The 25,356-nt window shown below is 48.7% G+C and overlaps 1 protein-coding gene across 1 annotated transcript in view; it reads right to left on the minus strand.

Annotated features, from left to right (window-relative positions):
- Positions 1–7,393: 7,393 nt before the first annotated feature.
- The window catches only part of Bcl2l1 (BCL2 like 1), a 60,328-nt gene continuing 42,365 nt past the window's right edge, over positions 7,394–25,356 (minus strand). The window contains exon 3 of the mRNA XM_045157418.1: positions 7,394–8,967. Within this exon, the coding sequence (XP_045013353.1) occupies positions 8,830–8,967 (138 nt within the window). The 3' untranslated portion in view covers positions 7,394–8,829. The remainder of the gene's footprint in view (positions 8,968–25,356) is intronic.

Consider the following 25,356-nt stretch of genomic DNA (forward strand, 5'->3'; position numbering starts at 1 on the left):
AGATGCGAGCTATGCCCAGGCTATGTTTTTTTTTTCTTCTTCCTCACCCCATTTCTCACTACCCTCCCTTTTCTTTTTTTTTTTTTTTTTTTTTTTGTTATTTTGAGGTAGGGTTTCACTCTAGCCTAGAGTGACCTGCAATTCATTGTGTAGTCTGAGTGCCCTCTAACTCACAGTGATCTTCCTACCTCTGCCTCCAGAGTACAGGGATTAAAGAGGTGTGCCACCATGTCCACTCCCTCCCTGTTCTTGACCCTTTCCCTCCTGTTAGTCTCCTTAGTTTCCCTAAATTTAATGTTCTGTTTTTTTTGTTTTTCAAGGAGGGTCTCACTCTAGCTCAGGCTGACCTGGAATTCACTATGTAGTCTCAGGGTGGCCTTGAACTCACGGTGATCCACCTGTCTCTGCCTCCCAAGCGCTGGGATTAAAGGCATACACCATTATGCCCGGCCCAAATAAAATATTTTTAATTAAATAAATAAAAATTTAAACTGGGCATGGTGGCACAAGCCTTTTACCTCAATACTCACAAGGCAGAGGTAGGAGGATTGCTGTGAGTTTGAGGCTACCCTGTGACTACGTAGTGAATTCCAGGTCAGCCTGAGCTAGAGTGAGACCCTACCTCAGAAAAAAAAAAAATAATAATATATATATATGTGTGTGTGTGTGTGTGTGTGTGTTATTTGGGCTGGAGAGATGGCTTAGTGGTTATGGTGCTTGCCTGCAAAGCCAAAGGACCCAGGTTCAATCCCCCAGTACCCACGTAAGCCAGATGCACAAGGTGGCACATGCAGCTGAAGTTCGGTTGCAGTGGCTAGAAGCCATGATATGCCTACTGTCTCTCTTTCTTTCCCTCTCTCTCACATATAAATAAATATTTTAATTTTTAAAAAATTTTATTTGAAAGAGAAAAAGAGAGAGAGAATAGGTCCACCCTTAACCACTGCAAACGAATTCCAGATGCATGTGCCACCTTGTGTATCTGGTTTACATGGGTACTGAGGAATCGAACCTGGGTCATTAGGCTTCACAGGCAAGCACCTTAACCATTAATCCATCTCTCCAGCCCTATTTAAAAAAATTTTTTTTGTTTGTTTTTTGAGGTAGGGTCTCACTCTGGCTCAGGCTGACCTGGAGTTAACCATGTAGTATCAGGGTGACCTTGAACTCATGGCGATCTTCCTACCTCTGCGTCCTGTTGCTGGGATTAAAGGCATGTACCACCATGTCTGGCTCCTATTTAAAAATTTTGGTGACTTTTATAGCCAGATTGGCCGCTCTTTCCACAATGGCTTTACAGTTCTTCGAAGAAACGTTATGAGCGTTCCCAGCACAGTAAGATTTGTCGCATATTGGGAACACTTCCAGCTCCTTGACGCTGTGGACCAGGAACTTCCGGAAGCCACTGGCTTCACGTGCTTTCTTTTCTTGCTGCTCCCATAACCAATGCTAGGCATCAGAATTTGGCCTTTGAATCTTCTCCACACCCTGTTGTCAATACCTCTGGATTTTTGCCAGTTACGCTTAATTCTGACATATCGTCTGACTGGTGCTGGACGAATTTCTTGGTGCTCTTTTTGATAATCTTGGGTTTCACCAGAGGTCTGAGGGCAGTGACCTCTGCAGGCAGCGCTGTAGAAGAGGGCCATGCAACATATTCTTAAAAAGATATTATTTATTTATTTATTTGAGAGAGAAGGATATAGAGAGAGAACGGGCACATCAGAGCCTCTAGCCACAGCAAACAAACTTCAGATGCATGTGCCACCCTGTGTATCTGGCTTTATGTAGGTACTGGGGAACTGAACCTGGGTCCTTAGGCTTTGTAGCCAAGTGCCTTAACCTCTGAGCCATCTTTCCAGCCCTAAAATATTTTTTATTCAATTTTTACTTATTTATTTACAGGAGGGAGAGAGAAAGGGACAGAATGTGTATGTCAGGGCCTCTTAAAACTGCACAGGAACTTCAGGGCATGGACCATTTTTGCACATTAGGTTTTATGTGGGTACTGGGGCACTGAACCTAGGCTGGCAGGTTTTGTAAGTGCCTGTATCTACTGAGTCATTTCCCCAGCCCTTCTTAAACAATCTTACTTCTAACATATATGCACATGTGTGTGTGTGTATGTATGTGTGTGTGTATATATATATATATATATATATATATATATATATATATACATATATATATATATATATTTTTTTTTTTTTAAGGTAGGGTCTCACTCTGGCCCAGGCTGACCTGGAATTCAGTCTCAGTTTGGTCTTGAACTCACAGCAATCCTCCTATCTCTGACTCCCGAGTGCTTGAATTAAAGATGTGTGCCACCACACCCATTTATATATAGTTTTTAATGTGGCTACATAAAACCTAGGAACCACAAATGATAGAAAAAAATATTTTTCTTTCTGAGACTGGCCTAACTCACTTAATATAATTTTCCCCAGTGGCATCTATTTTCCTGAAATGACGTAACTTCAGCGTGTGACTGAAAGTGTATCATGGGTGTGATGTTACAGGCTGATGGAGCTGCGCAGGAGGGCTGTCCTGAATCAGTTCCCACCTAGACAAGCCAAAAAGAGGAGAAGGCAAAGAGCTACTTCCCCATTTCTCCAGCCCTAACAAGTAATTTTAAAACACACATGTAGCTGGGCGTGGTGGCGCACACCTTTAATCCCAGCACTTGGAGACAGAGGTAGGAGGATCACCGTGAGTTCAAGGCCACCCTGAGACTCCATAGAAACTTCAGGTCAGCCTGGGCTAGAGTGAGACCCTACCTCGGAAAACCAAAAAATAAAAATAAAATAAAAGACACACGTACACACACACCATATAAATATAGGCTTTTTGAGGTAAGGTCTCACTCTACTCCGGGCTGACCTGGAATTCACTATGTAGTCTCAGGGTGGCCTCAAATTCATGGCGATCCTCCTACCTCTGCCTCCTGGATGCCAGGATTAAAGGTGTGCACCACCATGCCCACCTTAAAATATTTTATTTATTAATTTTCAAGGGGAGAGAGAGAGAGAGAGAGAGAAAGAATGGGTGCTCCAGGGCCTCTTGTCCCTGCAATCAGACTCTAGATGCATCCACCACTTTGTGCATCTGGCTTTTACGTGGATAGTAGGGAATTGGACCCAGGCTATCAGTCTTTCAAGCAAGCACCTTTAACTGCTGAACCATCTCTCCAGACCCAAGTCATTTTAAATTATCCATTTTGATATTCAAGTGTCTCACCTGGAAAGAAACATCTGTCACTTGTCTGAGCTTGTTTTCTCATCTGCAAAATGGAACAAAAAATACCTATTTAATTAGTTTATTGCCCTTAAAAGCTGTTCTGTCAGATGCCAGCCACAGAAGGGCACTCCTCAGCACATCCCTCTTCCAGATTCCTCCAGATGGGAGTGGGAAGTGCTCATACTGCAAAGCACTGTGGGAGAAGAGTAGAAATAAAATCCGATGGTGCTGGGAGGTTAGCTCACGTGTTAGAATGCTTGCCTAGCATGCATGAAGCCCTGCCTGGCATCAAACCAGGTAAGGTGGTGCACACCTCTAATCTCAGCTCTCCAAAGGTGGATGTGTGAAGATCAAAAGTTCAAGGTCATCCTCAGCTATATAGCAAGTTAGAGGCTAGCCTGGGATACAAAAGATCCTGTCACTAACGACTTAATAACTACACTCTCATCCCAGACCATTTCTCAAACTCAGTGCACATGTCTGTGAGCAAGGTGCAACTTTACAGAGGGTAGCAAAATGCCTGCACCAGGGGTCTTTCACTGAAGACATTGAGAAATATTATTTCAAAGCCTCACAGTTAAGGGCTGGGGATGTAGCTCGGTGACAGAATGCTTGCCCAGCATATGTAAGCTCCTAGGTTTGATCTCTAGTACCGACATCCACTAAAAAAATTGAATAATGAGGGGCTGGAGAGATGGCTTAGCGGGTAAGCTCTGGCCTGTGAAGCCAAAGGACCCTGGGTCGAGGCTTGATTCCCCAGGATCCACGTTAGCCAGATGCACAAGGGGGCGCATGCGTCTGGAGTTCGTTTGCAGTGCCTGGAGGCCCTGGGGCGCCCATTCTCTGTCTCTATCTGCCTCTGTCTCTGTCTGTTACTCTCAAATAAATAAATAATAAAACACAAAAAAAAGTTATTTAAAAAAATTGAATAAAGTGCTGGAGAGATGGCTTAGCAATGAAGGCACTTGCCTGCAAAGCCTAAGGACTCAGGTTCAATTCCTCAGGACCCACGTAAGCCAGATGCACATGGTAGTGCATGTGTCTGGAGTTTATTGCTGGTGTACCCATTCTCTCTCTCTTCCTAAATAAATAAAATTGAATAAAAAGGCATTATTCTTTTAATGCCTTTTTTTCTATTCAATTTGTCAACAATATATTTAGAACTTTGGCATGAATAGTCACAAGTAAAACTGGTATAAGATTACCTCCCCTCTTCCTCTTTGTTGTCTTCTTTTGTGCTGCATAGTGTTACCCAGGTTTTTGTTTGTTTGTTTTAATTTGTGTGTGTGATACATAGATGTGCCAGGGCCACTGTAAATGAATGCCTGGTCAGCTGTATGTGTGTGTTTAGGTGGCTGGGGAATTGAACCTGGGTTGGCAGGCTTTGCAAGGAAGCCTTCTTAACCACTGAGCCATCTCTCCAACTCCTTCCACTCCTTCCCTTAATAAAAATTAGTTTTTAAATCCCAGCACTCGGGAGGCAGAGGTAGGAGGATCACTGTGAGTTTGAGGCCACCCTGAGACTACATAGTGAATTCCAGGTCAGCCTGGGCTACAGCAAGACCCTACCTTGGAAAAAAAATTATTTATTTGCGAGATAGAGAGAATGGGCATGACAGAGCCTCCTGCCACTGCAAAGGAACTCCAGATGCATGTGTGCCACTTTGTGCATCTGGCTTTATGTGGGTACAGGGCAATCAAACCCGGGTCATTAGGCTTTGCAGGCAAGTGACTTAACCACTGAGAAATCTCTCCAGCCCTATGTGTGTATGTATAAACATATATACATACATACATATATTTTTTCAAGGCAGGGTCTCTTTCTAACCCAAGCTGACCTCAAATTCAAGGTGATTTTCCTACCTCAGCCTCCCAAATATTGGGATTACGAGTCACCATGCCAGGCTTAAGAATATTTTAAATGGTAAATTTTGGGATGGCTTAAAAATTTGTTATCCTGGGCTAGAGAAATGGCTTAGTGGTTAAGATGCTTGCCTGTAAAGCCAAAGGATCCAGGTTCCATTCCCCAGTATGCCCAAGTCATGCAAGTTCTGGAGTTCATTTTCATTTGCAGTGGCTATAGGCCTTGGTGCACCCTTTCTCTATCTGCCCCCCTCAAATAAATAAAAATATTTTAAAAAATGTATCCTTGCTGCTGGGCGTGGTGGCGCACACCTTTAATCCCAGCACTTGGGAGACAGAGGTAGGAAGATCACCATGAGTTTGAAGCCACCCTGAGACTACATAGTGAATTCCAGGTTAACCATGATTCAGAGTGAGACTCTACCTTGGAAAACAAAACAAAGCAAAAAGATTATCCTTGCTAAGGTGACAATGTCTCTTATTTAATGCTGAATACAAAAGACTTTGAAGAGATCACCATTAATTAAAGCCATCAGGAATTGTGTATTCATGTTAATTATAAAACTGCATGTAAAAAGTTGAATATACAGGACCAAAATCAATATTCCCCTTTCCTGGGGAGGATAGAGCCCAGGACTTCCTGCGCTGGGTAATGCCAACACTGTGATGGCATGAATAAGGTAAGAATGGCTGATTTAGAGGTCTGGCTTAAAAGTTTTGTGGACAGCTGGTGTGTTGGCTGACTTCTATAATCCCAGCATTTTGGAGGAACTCCACAAATTTAGGGTCAGCCTGAGCTTCAGCGTGAGCTCCAGGTCAGCCTGAGCTAGGGATCCTGCCAGCACTCTGGGAGGCAGAGGTAGGAGGATCACTGTGAGTCCGAGGCCTGCTTGTGACTACACAGTGAATTCCAGGTCAGCCTGAACTAGAGCGAGACCCTGCCTTGAAAAACCAAAAAAAAAAAAAAAAAAAAAGGGTTGGAGAAACACATTGGTCTGCATGTGAAAGAGGTCTCTGGAAGCATATGGTGAGTTTGGAGAGGGGTCTTTGAAGGCCTAGGGAAGGGACAGGAGCTCCAAGGTGGGAGGCAGGAAGCAGATCTGAGCCCGGTACCCAAGTGCTGGAAGTGCAGAAGCCCTTCTTCTGGTGAGCAACACAAGGTGGGAGGTCCCTGGGCAACACAGCTGGGCAGGAGACAGAAGTCACAGACACTCAACTGAAATTCAGGTGGCCACCAGGGGCAGTCAAAACCGCTTCTGAAAGCGAGTGGGCCGGAACAGGAGAGGTAGGCCCACCCCCAACGGATTCCTGACATCCAGCCAGGGCCACGTGGAACTCGAGGGAGCACAGCACCTCCTCCCGCCCTGGGAGATGGAAGGGTCGCCTCATTCAGCTCGTCAGTGGCACTGCCCAGTCACAGGGCCCACAGTGATCTAGGGACACACCTTGCCTATACACAAATCCAGAGCAGTAACCAAACCATGGCTTCCTCCCTAGTCCTCGGGGTTTCTAAGGACCATGTGCTTCCAGACCAGGACCGAGTTGGGGGTCTCTATCTCCCAGTCTCTGGCTTTTTACCTCAGAAGGCTTCACCCAGTGCCAGACACATGAGCTTTCCACCAGCCTGCATCTGTGTGAGCACTTCAGTCAGTTGATTCTTTCCTACTCTTTAAACTTATTTCCCCTGCCACTTCCTCCAGGGAGGCCTCCCTGCCTGCTTGCCTTCCAGACAGGCTCAGATCCATGCTGAATGCTGCCAGCATATTCCCTGTGAGCTTCAGGTTGCGTCAGCCTCAGACGTGCGTTATCTTTGCATTTGTGAGGTCTCACTATTCCAAAACTACTCACCTTACTGCTTCTGACCCCTCTGTGGTCCTAGGGAGCTACCGTAATGCCACTTCAGATCTGATCACTTACCACCTTGGTCCTTCATGCTGCCAGGGAGCTGTGGTGGCTCATGGAAGCCCTCGAGCAGCCAGCGCTGTGCTTCGGCATCTGGCTTCCCCACTAGAAGGCAAGCTCCAGAAAGGCAGGGCTGCCCAGGGCTCAGCACACACTTGCTGAGTAGCTGTGACTCTCTCTCCTGAGGGTGGAAACTTTGTCCTGTTCGTACACAGCCCTGGTGACCAGCACACAGCAGATGCTCAACCAACATTTCCCGCTAATGTCCAGGTGAAGAACTTTAGGACTGGAGGAAGGGACATGGTGAACTCTAGCTCCATCACCAGGGCTGCAGAGCCAGGACCAGAGGAGAGCGCTTCCCTTCCCCAGGGCAGAGCACACAGAGTCGAGGTTGTGGTTCACAGAGTCAACACAGTTTATTACTGAACTGCACTTTCACCTTCACACAGACTAGTTCAAAGAGCTGGAACAAGTGTGGGGTGGGGTGGGGGCAGGGAGGGAGCATCAGGCTGTCAGTCTTCGGGCACCAGCTCTCCACGTGCACGCGCACAGCAAGCCAGCAGCTCCTCACACATAAATACAGACACGCTTAACAAAAATAGTATATCATCTTCACAAGGAATAAAAACTAGTTTCGAATATATACAGCAGAGAGCCCGGGGTGGCCAGAACTGGGCTGGGACCCGCAGGGATGAGAAGGGCCAAGAGTGAAGCAGAGTAGAGAGGGAGGCCTGAAGGGTTCCTGGCCAGACCACTCTGGCCTTGGCAGCCCTGCTGCCCAGGCTGGGTGGGGGCGGGACACAAATCTGCCTGGTCAGGCAGGACAGGCTCCCCAGCCCCTACCCTGTGCACTAGGCTCTCCTTCCTGCCCTTCCTGCCTGAGGTAGGGAAGACCCCAGGGCTCCCCCAGCCGCTCCCTATAGCTCCCCTTCACTTCCAGGCTGAGGCCTTGCTGGACTCCATGGCCAGCAGCCGAAGGCAAAGATGCTGCCCCAGGCTGATCTTGCAGAAGTGAGGCAGCTGAGGCCATAAACAGCTCTGGACACCTGTCCTGGGCCCAGTTGGTCCCTCAGTCACGGTAATGGGAGCAGGGGGAGGGGCGGGGAAGGGACTAGGGTGGTGCTAACTTCAAGAGCCACCCAAGCACTAGCATGGGGTACTTCCTGCAGCTATAGCCCCTCCTCCTGGGTGGGGCTGGCCTCTAGCTAGAGGCCTAGGTTTGGGGGACATTCAGGACCAGGAGTGGGCTGGCCTGGCCAGAGGTGTGGAGCCCCAGTCCCTGCTGCTTTATTCCAAGCAGCCTGAATTTCTACTTAGTCAAAGGCGGCCTTTCAATGGCTCTTGGGGGTAGAGCTGGAAGGAAGGAGGGCCCAGGGCCACACGGGAATGGGAAATGATCAATTCTGAGGCCACAAACATCAAAACAAAGGCAATCTAGTCTTTCTGGGGAAGAGTTTGGAAGGATTTCCAGCTCCCTGCCAGGAAAACCTTCTCTGGAGGCTAGGGGGTAATTCGGGGTCCACCTATCAGGCAAGGCCCTCCTGCCCCTCAGCTTGCCCCCTCCCACTCCTACCTCCAAGGGGCAGATCTGGGGAAAACCTTGTAGATTTGGAGGCCAAGAAAACTGAGATGTGGAGGAAGGTTGTTCTTACAGAAGCGTGGTAGGTTCTAGAAAGCTAACTGCAGAGGACCTGGTCTGGGCCCGACCCTGTGACAGGGGTCATGGGCTACATGTAGTGGTTCTCCTGGTGGTACTGGTGGCTGAACAGAGGGTTGTGGTGGGGGCAGGGTGGGAAGCGAGAGGGTGAACGTGTTGTCAGTGTCTGGTCATTTCCGACTGAAGAGCGAGCCCAGCAGAACCACACCGGCCACAGTCATGCCCGTCAGGAACCAGCGGTTGAAGCGCTCCTGGCCCTTCCGGCTCTCGGCTGCTGCATTGTTCCCATAGAGCTCCACAAAAGTGTCCTGGAGGGATGGAGAAAGAAAGAAACCATGTGAACCCTTGCACAGAATCAGTAGGTAGGAGAGGGTCATCTGCATGCAGTGGCCTCAGTGACTTCAAAAACTAGCCATCGGTGCCCACTCTGGGCCGGAGAAAGGGTTAAGGGCTTCCCTCCTTCTTAGTCCTCAGGGCCCAACAGCAAGGAGGGAAGCCAGGCAGGGACTGCCAGACGGGAGTGGAGTTCAGGTGAGGAGTGTGGGGCACTCAGGTGCAGGAAGGAGCCTGTAGTGGAGTGGGAGAGTGGTACGGGGCTCTAGCCTTTCCACTGCTACACCCCTGGATTGCGTAGGTGGGGATTTTCAGAGCAATTCCCCTGGGCAGCTTCAGCTAGTGAGTGGGTCTTAGGATTTCCAGCCAGAGGCTCCTTATCTTTTCTAGAGAGGACCTAGGCAGGGCAGGCTAATGGGTGGGAAGAACAGAGCAGAGCACTTCACAAGCATGCAGAAGAGGAGGTAAACTCTCCAGGCTTCTGCCCTGAAGCTCAGTCATCAGGGAAGCACATGACACCCGGGAAGGAGGGGCCTGGCTCAAATCCCTAGCCAAGGGTACAACCAGCTAGTAGATGGGGTGGGGTGGGGTGAGGTAGGGAGGGAGTGGGCCCTAAGTTTCACATCCAGTAGAGTTAGAATGTGCTATCCCTATGTACAGAGCAGGAAGCTGGAATCTGGAAGCAAGGGTCTTGATCAAGAGCACCGTACTAGGTCACTAGCTTGATCAGCAGCGTAATCAGAACCCAAACTTGGTGTCTAACCACTGGAAATCAGTGCTCAACATATCTCTGTGAAGTCGTGGGAGCGAAAGTAGGCCTCCGAGCCCATGCTGCTCCTCCACAGGGTTATCTCGTCCTGGTTCCAAATGGCAGAGTAGAGGTTCCCTGGCAGAACCTCCATTCCCAAGTGGTGCTGGGTTCCACCTGCCAGTATTCACTTGGCCCCTTTCTGGTCTGATTACCCCCACCCCCATTCTCCGCACAGAAGACTGCTAAAAACAGATGAGATCACAGCACAGCCCTGCCGGCAGCCCTCCATTCCAGCCGCTTTCCCAGGCATAAACAGGGTCTTTTTTTTTTTTTTTTTTTTGCATTCCTGGTACCTAGCAGAGTGCCACATACTCTGTGCAGGCTAGACTGAAAGGACAGTCAACATTTATGACAACACTGGGGAGGCATCAGTGAGCCAGAAGCCTTGGCCTTTATTGCAAAGCTCCTCATCCAGTTAGATGGAGAAAACTCTTCAAGGAGACTGCCCAGCATCCTCCCTTCAAGCTCCAACCTCCCCAAGGCTCCAGCATACCAGCTGCAGTTTGCTTAAGTCCTGTGAACTCTATTGGCCTCACTCCAGCCACATGGCCTCTTTGCTAATCCTCCTGACCACACTGTCTAAAACAGTACCACCCCCACCTCTCTGTGCCCACCTCCAACCTTGATTTCTTTTTCACACGTTTTCTTCTTCTCCAGAGACAGGGTCTGGCTACGCAGACCAGGTTGACTTGAATTCTCAATGCTCTTGCATCAGCACTGGGCTCCTGGAGCACTAACTTACAGGTATGCATCGCCACACCCATCTCCTTAGCATGTTTTTTTTTGGGGGGGGGGGAGCAGGGGTGGTTTTCAAGGTAGGCTCTCACTCTAGCCCAGGCTGACCTAGAATTCACTATGCAGTCTCAGGCTGGCCTCAAACTCAATGTGATCCTCCTACCTCTGCTTCCCAAGTGCTGGAATTAAAGGTGTGCATCGGGTTAGAGAGATGGTTTAGCAGTTAAGGCACTTGCCTGCGAAACCTAAGGACCCAGACTTCGACTCTCCAGATCCCATGCAAGCCAGACACACAAAGGTGAGGCAAGTGCAAGGTTCCACATGCCCACTAAGTGGTACAAGCATCTGGAATTCAATTTCAGTGGCTGAGGCCCTAGCATGCCAATTCTTTCTTTCTCTAAAGATAAAATAACACCCAGCCTCAGCATGCTTTAGAACCATTGTCCATTGGTTCCTGTGGTTTGCCTTCCTTGTTCCTGTAACATGCTCAGACAGGGTCAATGCATAGACACACGTGCTGCATGACTATGTCTCAGCCAACAGCAGACACAACAATGGTCCCGAAATGTTCACTTGGAGCCTGGTGAGTTTCAGTCCCTGCAATGTAGCAGTGGAATCATTCCTCATGTGTTTGTGAAGCAACTGGGGCACATGAGCCTCCCGGGCTGCCAGCGGCACGAGTGAAGCACAGCTGGGCGTGGCGGCACACACCGTTAGTCCCGGCACTTAGGGTAGAAGCAGGAGGATGGTTAGGTCAAGGCCATCCTCAGCAACATAGTAAGTTCAAGGCCTGTTTTGACTACATGTTGCCAGGAAAGAAACACAAGCAGTGGTATACATATACTATGTAATCCTTGATAATGATAAGAAGTAACCATGTCACTGTACAGTAGCAGACTGTATTAACACCTCCTGTTTACCGTCTATGCATTGCATCAAATTCTTGTGTGCTACCATCCAGGCTTGTTAAGTACACTCTGATGTTCTCACTACATCTCTCAGTTCGTATCCCAGCTGTTCTGCAGCACATGACTACACACGCACACACACACACACACACACACACACACACACACGTCCATTAGATGCCAGGCATTGTTACTCCCATCTCATCTTCCTCAGTCACAGTGGAGGCAAGTCCCATTTCATACATGAGATACATGCCTGAGGGTTAAGGTGAGGAACACCTGGCTAGCAAGCAGAAGAGCAGCACCAGACTGCACGATGACCTGGCTTCACAGGGAATATGAGGCTGCCACTCCTGGTCGAGCATGTCAGCGCAGCATGGAGGAGGGAGGCCCTGGTCCATCCCCAGCAAACAGGGTGAGCGCTACTCCAATAGGACACTTTCCTTCTGCTGTGGGAGGGAGATCTGTCCTGGTTGAGACAGGGTCTTACTCTGCAGTCCAGGCTGTCCTGAACTAACTATGATCTTAAACGCGTGGTGATCTACCTGCTTTAGCCTCCAAAGTGCTGGGCCTGTAGGTATGTGCCACCACGACAATTACCAAAGGGTTCTGAAGCACAAGAATGTGGTGACGGGGCTGAGGGGGAGCCAAGGGCCTGGCCAGAGGAGGGCAGTAGCTATGTGTTCCTCCCTGTCTCCCGTCCATACTGGCTAGCTTCTGTGGGTCTTGGCGAATAAGAACATACTTACGAGGTCTGGGGGTGAAGCTCAGTTGGCAAAGTGCTCCTCTAGCACAAATGAGGCCCTACATTCCACCCTCTAGTACCACATAAACCGAGTGCAGCAATGCATGCTGCAATCCCAGCATTCGGTGGGTGGAGGCCAGCCCAGGCTACATGAGACCCTCCCTGTCTCAGAAAGAAAGTGCTTTCGAGAGGTTTTTCTTATCCCCAAATCAAGTGGGCTTAGGTAGCGTTGCAGAAAGACATGTGATGGGGGAGGATCCTGGGCTGTGGAAGCACAGGAGAAGGGAGAGCACAGCTCTAGAGGCCCTGGTTATCCCACAAAGAACCAGGGACACTGGGGTGGCAGCCAGAGTGGAGAGACAAGCTCCCCAGCAATGGGAACTTTCCTGAAGAAGAGGGCTGGCAGCCAGAGGAAATTTTCGGCTCTACGGCTGGGCTGGAGTAAACAGGTCCTGTCCCCAGAAGGGCACAAAGCGTTCACTGTCCAGGAACAGTCATTCCAGGGTGGACAGGACACAGAGAACAAGGCACTGACTGACTGGGCCGTTCGTTCCTGGGTACATTCCTGGCCAGGCTGATCTCCACTTCAAGACTCCTTTTCCTGGGGGTGGGAGGGGTGGGAAGCAGGCTCTCATGGGTGTGGATCCTGGGGACTGCTTTGGCAGAGAGCTGAGCAGAGTGGGGTGTGCTGTTCCTGGGCGGGTGGGGGCTTGAGAGGCAGTGCAGTGGGTATATTTAGCCCACAGTTCACACAACACACTTGGAAACAAACACAGCCATTTTCTCAGCGGGCGGGCGGCTGGTCTGGATAAACAAACAGGATTGCAGAGCTCCCAGGTCTGGGAAAGCACAGATAAGCCTCTGCTGCTCCTCAATGGCCGTGGTGGGCATGGGACAAGGTGAAGGGTGGGTGCAGGTCACAGGAGACCCAGGCCCAGGAGTGAGTCTGTATTCTCAGCTTGTGTAAGATGTTTCTTTGTGCCTATTGCTTACTGCCTGAGGATCCAAGTGGGGGTTTTAGGTTCCTGGGAATGCAATGACCAATGACTTTCACAGGAAAGTCATGAACTTTTGGCCAAGTGGACTTGTGAGTCAGGAGGGCCAACCCACCTGCCCTTTCTACAGTTCCAACAGCAGGTTCAGGGCACAGCCTAGACTATGACTCCAGATCTCCTGACTGAGACCCAGGAGAGGTCCAGGCTGGACCACTTTCAAGGTTCTTCCTCCAACACTTCAGGTCCCACGGTCCTGGCCACACACACTGCAGTCTTCACACCATGTGCCGACAGTGTCCTCTAACTGGTCACTCTCCCCACATCTCTCTTCCTCAGTCAGCTAAGACTTCCATTGTGGAGTCCCCTTGTCCCTGTCCATGTCTCATCCAACAGTGCAACACATATCTGTGTCCCAGGGTCTCTGAACTTTCAGTTAAACCACAGGTGTATACGGAGCATCTACTAGCATCTACTATGCCCCAGGTTCAGCACTAGACATAGAGCAGTGACCAGAGATGAATTCCAAAGAGTGGCTTATATCCTAGTCTGTTCTCAGCGGCAGTGCAATTATCTCCAATGAGCTGAAGACGATCTCTACACAGCTACAGTACATGAAGAGAAACAGGGTATAGCTCTAGTATTCCAATTTCGTGGGAGGACATGTAGTACCTAATTGCTTTAAAAGCCTCCTGGGGAGGTAAGAAAACAAAATTGATAGTGATGGAGAGGTGGATCAGTAGTTAAGGGACTTGCCTACAAGGTCTAACAACCTGGGTTCAGTTCCCCAGTACCCACATAAAGCCAGATGCACAAAGTGGTGCATGCATCTGACGTTTACTTGCAGAGGCTGGAGGCCCTGGTGCACTGATTCTCTCATTCTCATTCTCCCCTACCTCATCTTTCTCTTTCTGCTTGTAAATACATAAAAGTATTTCTAAATTTATTTTATTTTTATTCAAGAGAAAGAGGCAGATTAGATAGACAGATAGAAGAGAGAGAGAGAATGGGCGTGCCGTGGCCTTCAGCTACTGCAAATTCCAGACACATGCACCACCTTGTGCATCTGGCTTACGTGGGTCCTGGGAAAATCAAAGCTGGGTCCTTTCGCTATGTAGGCAAGTGTCTTAACTGCCAAGCCATCTCCCCAACCCAAATATATATTTAAATTGAGAAATACTTAGGCAGAAAAAGAATCACAGAAAAAACAAGATAATTTCAGTGATTGTGGGACTTTGGAGGCAAGAAATGACAGCTAGAGGGCCCGAGGGACTGGTGTGGGCAGTGGGGAGAAGCAAGTGAGCTCTGAGGCCTGAGTGACAAGATAGTGGCAGCCATAGAAGGATTAAAGGATTTTACGTGAAAAAAGAGCAATGTGGGCTGGAGAGATGGCTTAGTGGTTAAGCGCTTGCCTGTGAAGCCTAAGAACCCTGGTTCAAGGCTCTATTCCCCAGGACCCACTTTAGCCAGATGCACAAGGGAGCACATGCACCTGGAGTTCGTTTGCAGTGGCTGGAGGTCCTGGTGCACCCATTCTGTTTCTGTCTATTTGCCTCTTTCTCTCTTTGTCACTCTCAAAACAACAACAACAACAATAACAACAAAAAACAGCAATGCTCTAAGGGCTGTGGATATCACTCAGTGAAAGAGTACTTGCCTAGCATGCTTGGGGGGCCTTGGTTCCTATCTCTAGCACCCCAAAAAGAAAATCATGTTCCAGCAGAGGCAACAAATACAGACATGAGGCAGGAATGGAGAGAAAGTATACATACCTCTTGGCTGAAGGTCCCTGTCTGCTCTGTCTGTGTGCTGGTCTCCTCATTGGTCTTGGGGTCCAGCCCAAGCAAGACCAAGTCTGACCTAAGCCTGAAACACAGCTCACACCGTTCAGGCAATCTCTGCTCAGAGGCATTCAACTGACTGACTCAGATTTTCTCACAGCTACCTGCAGCCCTGAAGAAGTCAAGGTGAAAAGGTAGGCCTATCCAGAGGGAAGGAACCCATGTGCTAGGGGATCACTCACGTTGAGGCTGAGCACATTCTCCGCTTGAATCCCCTTTCTTCCAGACATCTTTTTACTTTCTACTGGAGACAGACTCTCAGTTACTCAAGCAGGTCTTGAACTTTCTCTGTAGCCCAGGCTGGCTGTGAACTTGGGATCTTTCTGCCTTAGTCTCCTGAGCAGTTAAAATTACAAACATGTGCCACCAGTTCTGGCCTTTTTAAAGATATTTGAATGTCTGCCTGTGCCAGGCCCCCAGTAAGCCACATTTCCCAATTCCATGTACAGTCACACTCATTTCAAAGATTTTTTTTTAATCCTGTCTTCCCCATTAGACTGTGGGTTTTTCTCACCTTTAATTCTAGAACCTCATACTATAACTGCAATACAGCAGAAGCCATTATAAATGAACCTACTCTAGATGAATACTTTTGTTTAATGCTCACAGTGTTTGTTTCTCTTCTCTTCTCTTTCTTTCTTTTTGGTGGTTTTCAAGGTAGGGTCTTGCTGTATCCCAGGCTGATCTAGAATTCATAGTCTCAGGGTGGCCTCGAACTCAAGGCAATCCTCCTACTCTGCCTCCTGAGTGCTGGGATTAAAGGTATGTGTTACCAGTCCCAGGGCCACAGTGTTTCTTGATTTTAGCAATGTGAAAGAAGGTTCTATGTCACTAAAGATTCCTGCCTAGGCAGTGGTGGGCCTGGGATTTGTCCAAGTTCTAGGCTCTTATTCACTTATTCTGATATCCCATCTGTTATCTCAGTCCCTGATATCTATATCCACAAAAAGCCTGACTGTCCTACCACAGTAGTAGCCACAGCTGATCTTTTCCTTAGCAGCCTCTGGGCGAAGCACTCTGCTCTCTCTGTACGTCAGCTCATCAACCATCTCCACACGCTGTCACCGGGTGCCACTGTTACTCTGTCCATCTGAGGGTCTCAGGACCACAAATGATCTGTGCCCTGCTCAAGGTCACACAGCATGCTGGTGGCCTGACTGGGACATCCACACCCACAGTCTAGCTGGTCCTTTATGTTCCTGACTCTGCTCAGTTTCAAAAGGGCAGCCCTTTTCCAGCCTCCATGAAGGACAAGGCTCATGTGCTTCTGTGATAGAAGACCTTCATTCCGAGCTCAGACATACTGAGAGATCTGGCCAAAATAGGTAAGCTAGTTTAAATGTCAGCATGTTGGGCAACAAACTTCATGTTCCAGGCCACGGCCATGAGGGTAAGGTGTCCTGAGGCTGCTAGCTGAATGAATGAGCTTGAGCCCGGCCAGAGGTACCCCAGGGAAAGGATATGACGAAAACCAGGAGGGCAGTGAAACCCTTTCGGTGAGGAACAGGCTCCTGTGCCAGACGCCTTTCCTTCCTCTTGGGTGACTGGAAGGCCACCAGGCCTGGGCCCACCGCTTCCTTCCTACTCAGTTATTTCAGGAAAGAGGTAGGTGAAGAGGAAGGGGCTTTTAACAGCCAGGGAAAGTGCCAAGGACATGAGCAGTGTAACCTGCCATGGCCTTGGCATGGCTGTGCACAGGCAGTCCATGAGTCACTTGCCGAGTCACGTTTAGCTCCTGGCCTCAGTTTCTCTGAGGGAGAAGCTGATAAATGCCAGCTGAGTAGACAAACAAGGCCTTGTGAGGAGATCTCTGGGAGGCAGCAGAGAGGGCGGGGGCAACCCAGAGGTCTTATCGCTCACTTGGCAGGAGCTGCAGGCAGTGGTTCGGAAGGAGTGAGGCTTGTGGCTGGAATCCACTTCCCTTGGCTTTCCTGGGGGAGCTGTTGACCTACATGATGTGATGTAATAGGAACAAACCCTTCTCCACTCCCTGGAGAATAGAGGCCTGGATGTGGGCAACCTAGAAAGGCAGACAGTGGAGTAGGGGCAGAGAAGGGAGGACAAACTGTGCTGGGGCACATACCTCAGTCAAGCCAGCCCCAGTGTGGGTACCATAGCAAGCTTTTTGACATTGGAGTTGCAGTTTTTCCTGCCTTGACCTCACAGGGTTGTGGAGGTAAGATTAGAAGGTAGAAGTGCTTGGCAAACCAGGTGAGGCAGCGCACGCCTTTAAGCCCAGCAATTAGAAGCTGAGGTAGAAGGATCACTGCAAGTTTGAGGCCAGCCTGATACTACATAGAGAATTCCAGGTCGGCCTGGGCTACAGTAAGATCCTACCCTGTAGCCTGCCCCCTTCCGAAAAAGAGTGCTTGATAAGCAAAGTGACTGGAGTCACAGGCTGACGGGGATGTCCGAAAAGAGCTACCACATGGGCTTCAGGGAATCTTGGGAGGCATTCTCACATCACATTTTGTCCTTTTCTTCCTTCAACGCTGCTAGTCAACCCTCCTACCCCTGCCTCTCCCCCACCTCCCGTTAGTTCTAAGAAGCAGAGCTTGGCAGATGTGCTCATTTCTCAGAACAGGAAGTGGTTGTGCCGGGAGGAGATAACACCTCTGCTGAGGAATCGAGAAAACTATCCCTGCGAAGCTCTGAACCAGGCTGCTTGGTCTGGGTCTGGGAGAGAACTGAGGCAAGCATTCGCTGGTGTAGACTCACTCAATGGGGCTTGCAACCGTATTTCCCAGGAGGGCTGGGGACATGACAACTGGTATTCATTACGTCATTCCTATGTAAGAAATCACCCACTTCTAGTCGGGAGTGGTGGCGCATGACTTTAATCCTAGCACTCGGGAGGCAGTGGTAGGAGGACAGCTGTGAGTTCGAGGACACCCTGAGACTACATAGTGAATTCCAGGTCAGCCTGGGCCAGAGCAAGACCCTACCTCAAAAAACCAAACGGAACCAAACCAAACCAAAATAAGAAAAAAGAAATAAATCACCCAGTCCTGTAATCCCAGCATTTGGGGGCAAGAAGATCACACATGAGGTTGAGGCCAACCTGGTCTGTATAAGGAGACCCTGTCTCAAAAAACTTAAAAACAGACAACACCAAGGGGTGCTGTTCTTATTCTTCATGTTACAGAGGAGGGCAGGGAGTAAGGAATTACGTATCCCTCCCCACAAGGTATGCATCGGCAGTGGAGTGGGCTCCTGTTAGCCTGCCTCCAGAGCACAGCTACTGTCATCTCAAGCACTCTTCTCTTGGGACTGGGAGGCTTCTTCTAACCTCGGCCCTCTCATTTCACCCCTGCAAACACCCTATCCTCTCATAAGGAGATGGCCAGAGCCCTCTATTCTCTTCCAAGTGTCCCAGGCCAGAAGGTCTAAGGCATGCTTTTGGAGCAGACTCAATCCAGAGTGACCTTCCAACATTCCCTACTGCTTATCTAAAGCTCAACCTACATTTTCTTTCTTTTTAAGTGTGTGTGTGTATCTTGCTGCTGCAAACAAATGCCTGTCTAGCTTTATGTGAATGACTTGTCCTTGGTCCAGAGAAAAGGAGGGTCAGTTGTCTCTTTTTTCATTCCCTCCTTCACTTCCTGTGAAGGTACTTGTGAGAAAAATACTAGAAAAGTCATTATTCTGTACTGTGCTGGAGCAACCAGGGTCCAAAGCTTCCTGGCTCCCTTCTCTAACGCCCACCACGATCTTCCTTGTGGAAAGGGATTGTCCAGTTCTGGCTGCTGGGGCGAGGGCAAGGACGTGCACTGGCCAGGTGGGGTTTGTGTCTAGCTCCATTACTAGCTCACTTGGGATAAATCCATTCCCATCTGGAATTTTCCCTGATACAAGTGAAAAAGATTTTACTGCTGGGCTCTCCAAGGGCTTCAAGAAGGAGAAAGATAAAAGTAACTGACACATGGACACATGAGCAACCACGTGGGTTCTTGCACTCATGGCAGGACTTATTGCAGCAAGAGTGTGACCCTCCTCCACCTCAAGGCCGCTGCACGTGCCCTGATGCTAAGAAGCCTTGGGAGGACTGCGGGAACATCCTGTGAGCCAGGACGCGCTCCTCCAAGTGGTCAGAACTCAGAGGCAGCGTGGCCTGAACCTCTTCACCCCAGCACTGCCTCCAACTAGTCCAGACAAGTCCTGAGTATTTTCAGCTACCTTTATCTGATCGGAAATATTTGGAATTCCACAGCATAGGGCAATACTCTGGAGGATTTGGGGGTGGGTGCAAATCCCCTACAACACCCTTTCCTACAGGTTCTTGAGGCCCTCCCTCCAAGTAACCAAAATCTCCCCAAGGAAAGTTCCCACAGGACTGCCTTTCCCACATCCTAGTCCTCTAGTCTTCTTCCTTCTCTGCCTCAGTCACCAACCCTCAAGGAGCAGAACTGAGGGCACCTGTGAGGTACAGGCACTTGGACTATGTTCCTAGGCAATGCCCAGAACACTGGATAACTGCTTAAGTCTTACTGTCACGATCTGGCTCCTGAGGCTTCTGGTTCAACTTCTCCTTGAACAGACAAACACGGAGACCCAGGGGCGGGGGCAGGGGGGGGGGCTGGGGGGATGAAGAGCCATCCCCAAAGGCCACACACAGAGTCAGCAGGACCTGGCATCAACCCTAGTGGGGCCAGGACCCTTTATCCCCCTGAGCTAGTCCACAGGCACGGGAGCAGAATTAAAGAGTCCATGGGATGTGCTAAATAAATGTTAGCTATTATTAGTGGCTCCAATTAGCATTTTCTCATAGTGCCTCTGATGATAGTTTATAAATAACAGCTAGTGGCCTAATAGTTACTAAGTTACAGCTCAATATCTCACAATCTTGCCAGTAGGTGTTGTTTCATTTTACCAATGAGAACTAAGACAGGGGTGAGGAGGCTGCCTGAGTTCAGCTACTAGGGAGGGTGTGAACCTCCAGCATACTGTTTGTCAGTATAATAGGAAGGGTGAAGGCTCAGGAATCTCCCTCTCTCTCAACAAGGTTTTTATATTTTTATTTTTTTGAGGTAAGGTTTCATTCTAGCCAGGCTGACCTGGAATTCACTATGTAATCTCATGGCGGTCCTCCTACCTCTGCCTCCCAAATGCTGGGATTAAAGGCGAGCGCCACCACACCCGGATCACCAAGTTTTTGCTATATAGCCCAAACTAACCTTGAACTCCAGCAATCCTGCCATCTCAGTTTATGTGCTGGGATTGCAATATGTGCGCCACACTTGTCTCATTAAGTCCTTCCTTCTGTCATCATTTCTCTACACAGTTTTAACTGCGAATCGGCTCTCCTTAGGCCTTGGAAGTTGGAGATGACTTTAAGGACTGACATGTACTCACACCCCAAGGCAAGCATTTGCAGAGGGAGGAACACCCTCCATCTGATCATTACCTTGTTAACAAAATTCATGCCAAGTAGCTTTGGTGACATTATTTGCTATTTTCTAAGATGGAACATGACCCCCCCCTTTTTTTTTGGTTTTTCGGGGTAGAATTTCATTCCAGCTCAGGCTGACCTGGAATTCACTATGTAGTCTCAGGGTGGCCTCGAACTCATGGCAATCCTCTTACCTCTTTCTCCCAAGTGCTGAGATTCAAGGTGTGTGCTACCACGCCCAGCTGTGGTTTTTTTGTTTGAGTTAGGGTTTCGCTCTAGCCCAGGTTGACCTGGAATTTACTAGGAAGTCTCAGGGTGGCCTCAAACTCATGGTAATCCTCCCAACACTGCCTCCCAAGTGCTGGGATTAAAGGCATATGCCACCATACTGGGCTGGAAGCAGATTAAAAAAAGTATTTTATTTATTTCTGAGAGAGACAGAAAAAGAGGTAGAGAGGGAGAGAATGGGCATGCCAGGGCCTCTAGCCACTGCAAATATATGCGCCCCTTGTCAAGCATCTGGCTTACGTGAGTCCTGGGAAATCGAACTGTGGTTCTTAGGCTTCGCAGGCAAACACCTTAACTGCTAAACCATGTCTACAGCCCCTGAAGCAGATTTTTAATGCTGGCAGGAAGCAGACTCATCAGTCCCCACATTCCATCCACCATTTCAGCCATCACTGTTTGGCTTTATCCAAGGTATTACTGATTATTTACTTCATGCTATTCTATCCATTTACTTGCTTTCATGGGGTTGGCTTATATTCAAACATACTCACTTCCACTACCTCCACTGCTGCCACTTGATCTAAGCCAACACCATTTCTTGCCAGTCTTGTTGAAGCAGCCTCCATACCGGGAGCTATTTCCTTCACCATGCAGCAGACAGAGGAACCAGGAAAGTCGACTCCTGTCTGCTTACACCCCCTATGCCCTGCCCATCTCATCTGGAGGAAGAGCTATCCTTTTATCTTCTCTCTGCTTATGGTCAGCTCTGTGCTCTTCTTTAGACATACCAGGCACTCCTTTTCATGGAACCTTTGTCTGGACTGTTCTTTCCAGACTGTTCCACTTTACTCCTTTAGGCTACAAAGAACTCTGCTCATAACTACCCTTTAACCTCCCTGCCTAGCTTCCAATCACTCTGTCTTTTTCAATTTTTCTTGAGGTAGGGTTTCTCACCCTGTAGTCCTCACTTTGTAGTCCCAGGCTGACCTTGAACTTGAACTCATGGTGATCCTCCTACCTTAGCATCCTAAGCGCTGGAATTAAGGCATGGGCCACCACACCCAGCGCTCTGTGCTTTTGACATGTGAGCCTCAGAAAGGCAGGTGTCTCCAGCAGGCAGAATGCTGTTTGGCATATAGTACTCAGTATCTTAGTAAATGAATAAATAAAATGAAATGGCAGCTTATACTACTATTAATAGGTAACCAATATCATAACAGATGGAAAAAATGTTGACTGTTGAAATAAAATCTGTCTACTTGGGCTGGAGAGAGAGCTTAGTGGTTAAAGGCACTTGCCTGCAAAACCTGATGACTTTGGGTTCAATTCCCCAGTACCCACATAAAGCCAGATGCATCAAGTGGCACATGTATCTAGACTCTGTTTGAAGTGGCTGGAGGCTCTGGTGCACACTCTCCCTCAAATGAGTATTTTTAAAAACCTGTCCATTTGTATTTAACCTCTAAGTTATCCCCAAGATTACACACTGACTGATCTTAGGCCAAGACATGTGAGGTTCAGAAACACAGAAAGCTCAATATGGCTTGAGCCCTGAACTTCCTCCTTCCCATGTTCAGCCTATCTCCATTGGAAAGGTACTGGACTAAGAGTGCACACAAACGTTTGGATAATTTAGCGGGGACATACAAATGATAGCTTTGGGGCCACAGCCCTGCCCTGCAGAATATAGTTAAAGAAGCTGAGTTTCACGGGAGGTGTGGTAAGGCTAGGGCAGCAGAGCCTGCATGAGGGCCAGAAAGAAAAGCCCTTCCTGGTGCCAGGCGCAAAGCTGGCAGTTCTGCTGAAGAGAACAAAGGCCAGCTGTATGCCAGGCTTGGGGAGCCTCGTGGGGCAGCATGGTGGGGGACGGGCACGCACAAACGTGTAGGTGAGGTCCATGGAGACCAGACAGCTGAGAGAAGAAATGAAAACAGGCTGTCTCCCAAAGGGCGGCAGCTTCAATTCTGTAAACAGCAGACAAGCGGGGTTCAGGTGCAGATGTGGGGACCCAGCTGAAGCCAACCAGAGGATGGGACCTGCCTTGTCTCCTTCATCAGTGATGATGATGCTAAGCTTAGCAGAGGTACCAGGACACACTAGGGCAGAGCCTTCCCAGTCCCCACATTCCACATGGTCTTTTCCAGCATTTTATCCAGCAGCTCAGCCCACATGAGCCCTTGAAGATTCCCAGCCTGTTTAGCCCTCTCCTTCTTAGGACCACAGGGCACAGCGAACACGGCTGCAGGTGCAGGGAGTGAACCTGAGGCTGTGTAACTGCCAGGCCAGCAGTGCCTGACCTACATCTCCATGGTTGGTTGCATGAAAGAAAAATACCAGGGATTTCCGTTGGTGTTCAACCAGATGCAGCTGGTTTAAGGAAGGCTGGGCCTTCTGAAGGCCTGCTGAAGGGCAGGATGGACGGGGAGGGCTGGCACAGGCAGAAAGGCCACACCCTGAAGTAGAAAGTCCAGGTTTTGGGAACCTCCCCAGATTTCAAAGACTTGAATCTTTCTTCTACCAAGGTCCTTCACTAAAACTTTTGTCTTCTAGTATGTTATCCTAATTAAGAATAAGATAAACCAAGCGGTGGTGGCACAAGCCTTTAATCTCAGCATTTAGGAGGTAGATGTAGGAGGATCACCAAGAGTTTGAGGCCACCTTGAGACTACATAGTGAATTCCAGGTCAGTCTGAGCTAGAGTGAAACCCTACCTGAAAAAAACAAAACAACAATATCAACAACAAAAACCCCAAAAGGGCTGGAGAGATGGCTTTCACTTGGACAAAAAGTTCACAAACTAAACACTTGCTGAGAAAGGTTTACTTCTTTTTTTTTGTTCATTATTTATTTATTTATTTGAGAGTGACAGACACAGGGAGAAAGACAGATAGAGGGAGAGAGAGAGAATGGGCGTGCCAGGGCTTCCAGCCTCTGCAAACGAACTCCAGACGCGTGCGCCCCCTTGTGCATCTGGCTAACGTGGGACCTGGGGAACCGAGCCTTGAACCGGGGTCCTTAGGCTTCACAGGCAAGTGCTTAACTGCTAAGCCATCTCTCCAGCCCAGAAAGGTTTACTTCTTTACAAGACAATGTGATCTGGAAGTTCTGGCCAGGTGTCATGGTATACACATGCCTGTAATCACAACACTAGAGAGATAAAGATAGGAGAGCAGGTGTTCAAGGTCATCTTTGAATATATAACCAGATCAAACTATTGGAAGTTTGAGGCCAGCCTGGACTACAACGAGATACTGCCAAAAAAGAAAAACAAGGCTGGAGAGATGGCTTAGCAGTTAAGGCACTTGCTTGCAATGCTTAAGAACCCAGGTTTGATCCCCCAGCACCCACATAAGCCAGCTGCATATGAAGGTGCATTTTTCAGGTCAGCCTGAGCTAGAGTGAGACCCTCGAGAAAAAAAAAAAAAAAAGTGCATGCAACAGGAGTTCATTTGCAGTGGCCAGAGGCCATGACATACCCATTCTCTCTCGCCTTCTCTCAAATAAATAAATAAAGTATGTTTTTAAGATTTAATTTTTACATATTTATTTATTTATTAGAGACAGAAGGAGGGAGAAAGGGGGGAGGAGAGAATATTGGTGCACCAGGGCCTCCAGCCATTGCAAACAAACTCCAGACACATGTGCCAGCTGTACATCTGGCTTACGCGGGACCTGGAGAATTGAACCTGGGTCCTTCGGGTTTGCAGGCAAGTGCCTTTACCACTAACCCATCTCTCCAGCCCCAATTTTTTTAAGAAAAAAAAAAAAAAAAAGCTAGGCTTGGTGGTGGTGCACATCTTTAATCTCAACACTCCAGAGGCAGAGGTAGGAGGACTACCATGAGTTTGAGGCTAGCATGAGACTACATAGTGAATTCCAGGTCAGCCTGGGTTAGAGTGAAACCCTACCTCAAAAAAGAAGAAAGGGCTGGAGAGATGGCTCAACAGTTAAGGGCTTGTCTGCAAAGCCTAAGGACCTAGGTTCAATTCCCCAGTACCCATGTAAAGCCAGATGCACAGTGATGCATGCGTCAGGAGTTTGTAGTGGTTGGAGGACTAAGTGCACCCAATTCTCTCTCTCTTTCTCTCTTTTTTTTTTTATTGGCAAAAGTATTAAAAAAAAAAAAAAAAAGAGCTAGGCTTGGTGGCACATGCCTTTAATCCCAGCACTCGGTAGGCAGAAGTAGGAGGATGGCTGTGAGTTTGAGGCCACCCTGAGACTACATAGTGAATTCCTGATCAGCCTGGACTAGAATGAAACCCCACCTTGAAAAACCAGAGAGAGAGAGAGAGAGAGAGAGAGGGAGGGAGGGAGGGAGGGAAGGAGGAAGAGAGGGAGGGAGAGATTAGTTCAAAAGGACCTAGACAGGAGGTACAGGTTTCCCCTACCAGGCTAAGGCCATCTCAATTAGCAAAGTGACATGTGTAAAGGCATCTGTCCAGCTTCAAAGCTCTAAGACCCTTCTTCTCTGTAAGGAGCAGTGGAGTGCATGGAAAAAGGGAGCTTTCTTAGTAAATAAGAGAATGAGGGTTTTTTTTGTTTGTTTGTTTTTCCGAGGTAGGGTCTCACTGTAGCCCAGGCTGACCTGGAATTCACTATGGAGTCTCAGGGTGGCCTCGAACTCACAGCAATCCTCCTACCTCTGCCTCCCGAGTGCTGGGATTAAAGGTGTGCGCCACCACGCACGGCGGTTTTTGTTGTTGTTGTTGTTGTTG

This window comes from Jaculus jaculus, chromosome 8 (assembly GCF_020740685.1).
Source record: "Jaculus jaculus isolate mJacJac1 chromosome 8, mJacJac1.mat.Y.cur, whole genome shotgun sequence".
NCBI lineage: Eukaryota > Metazoa > Chordata > Mammalia > Rodentia > Dipodidae > Jaculus > Jaculus jaculus.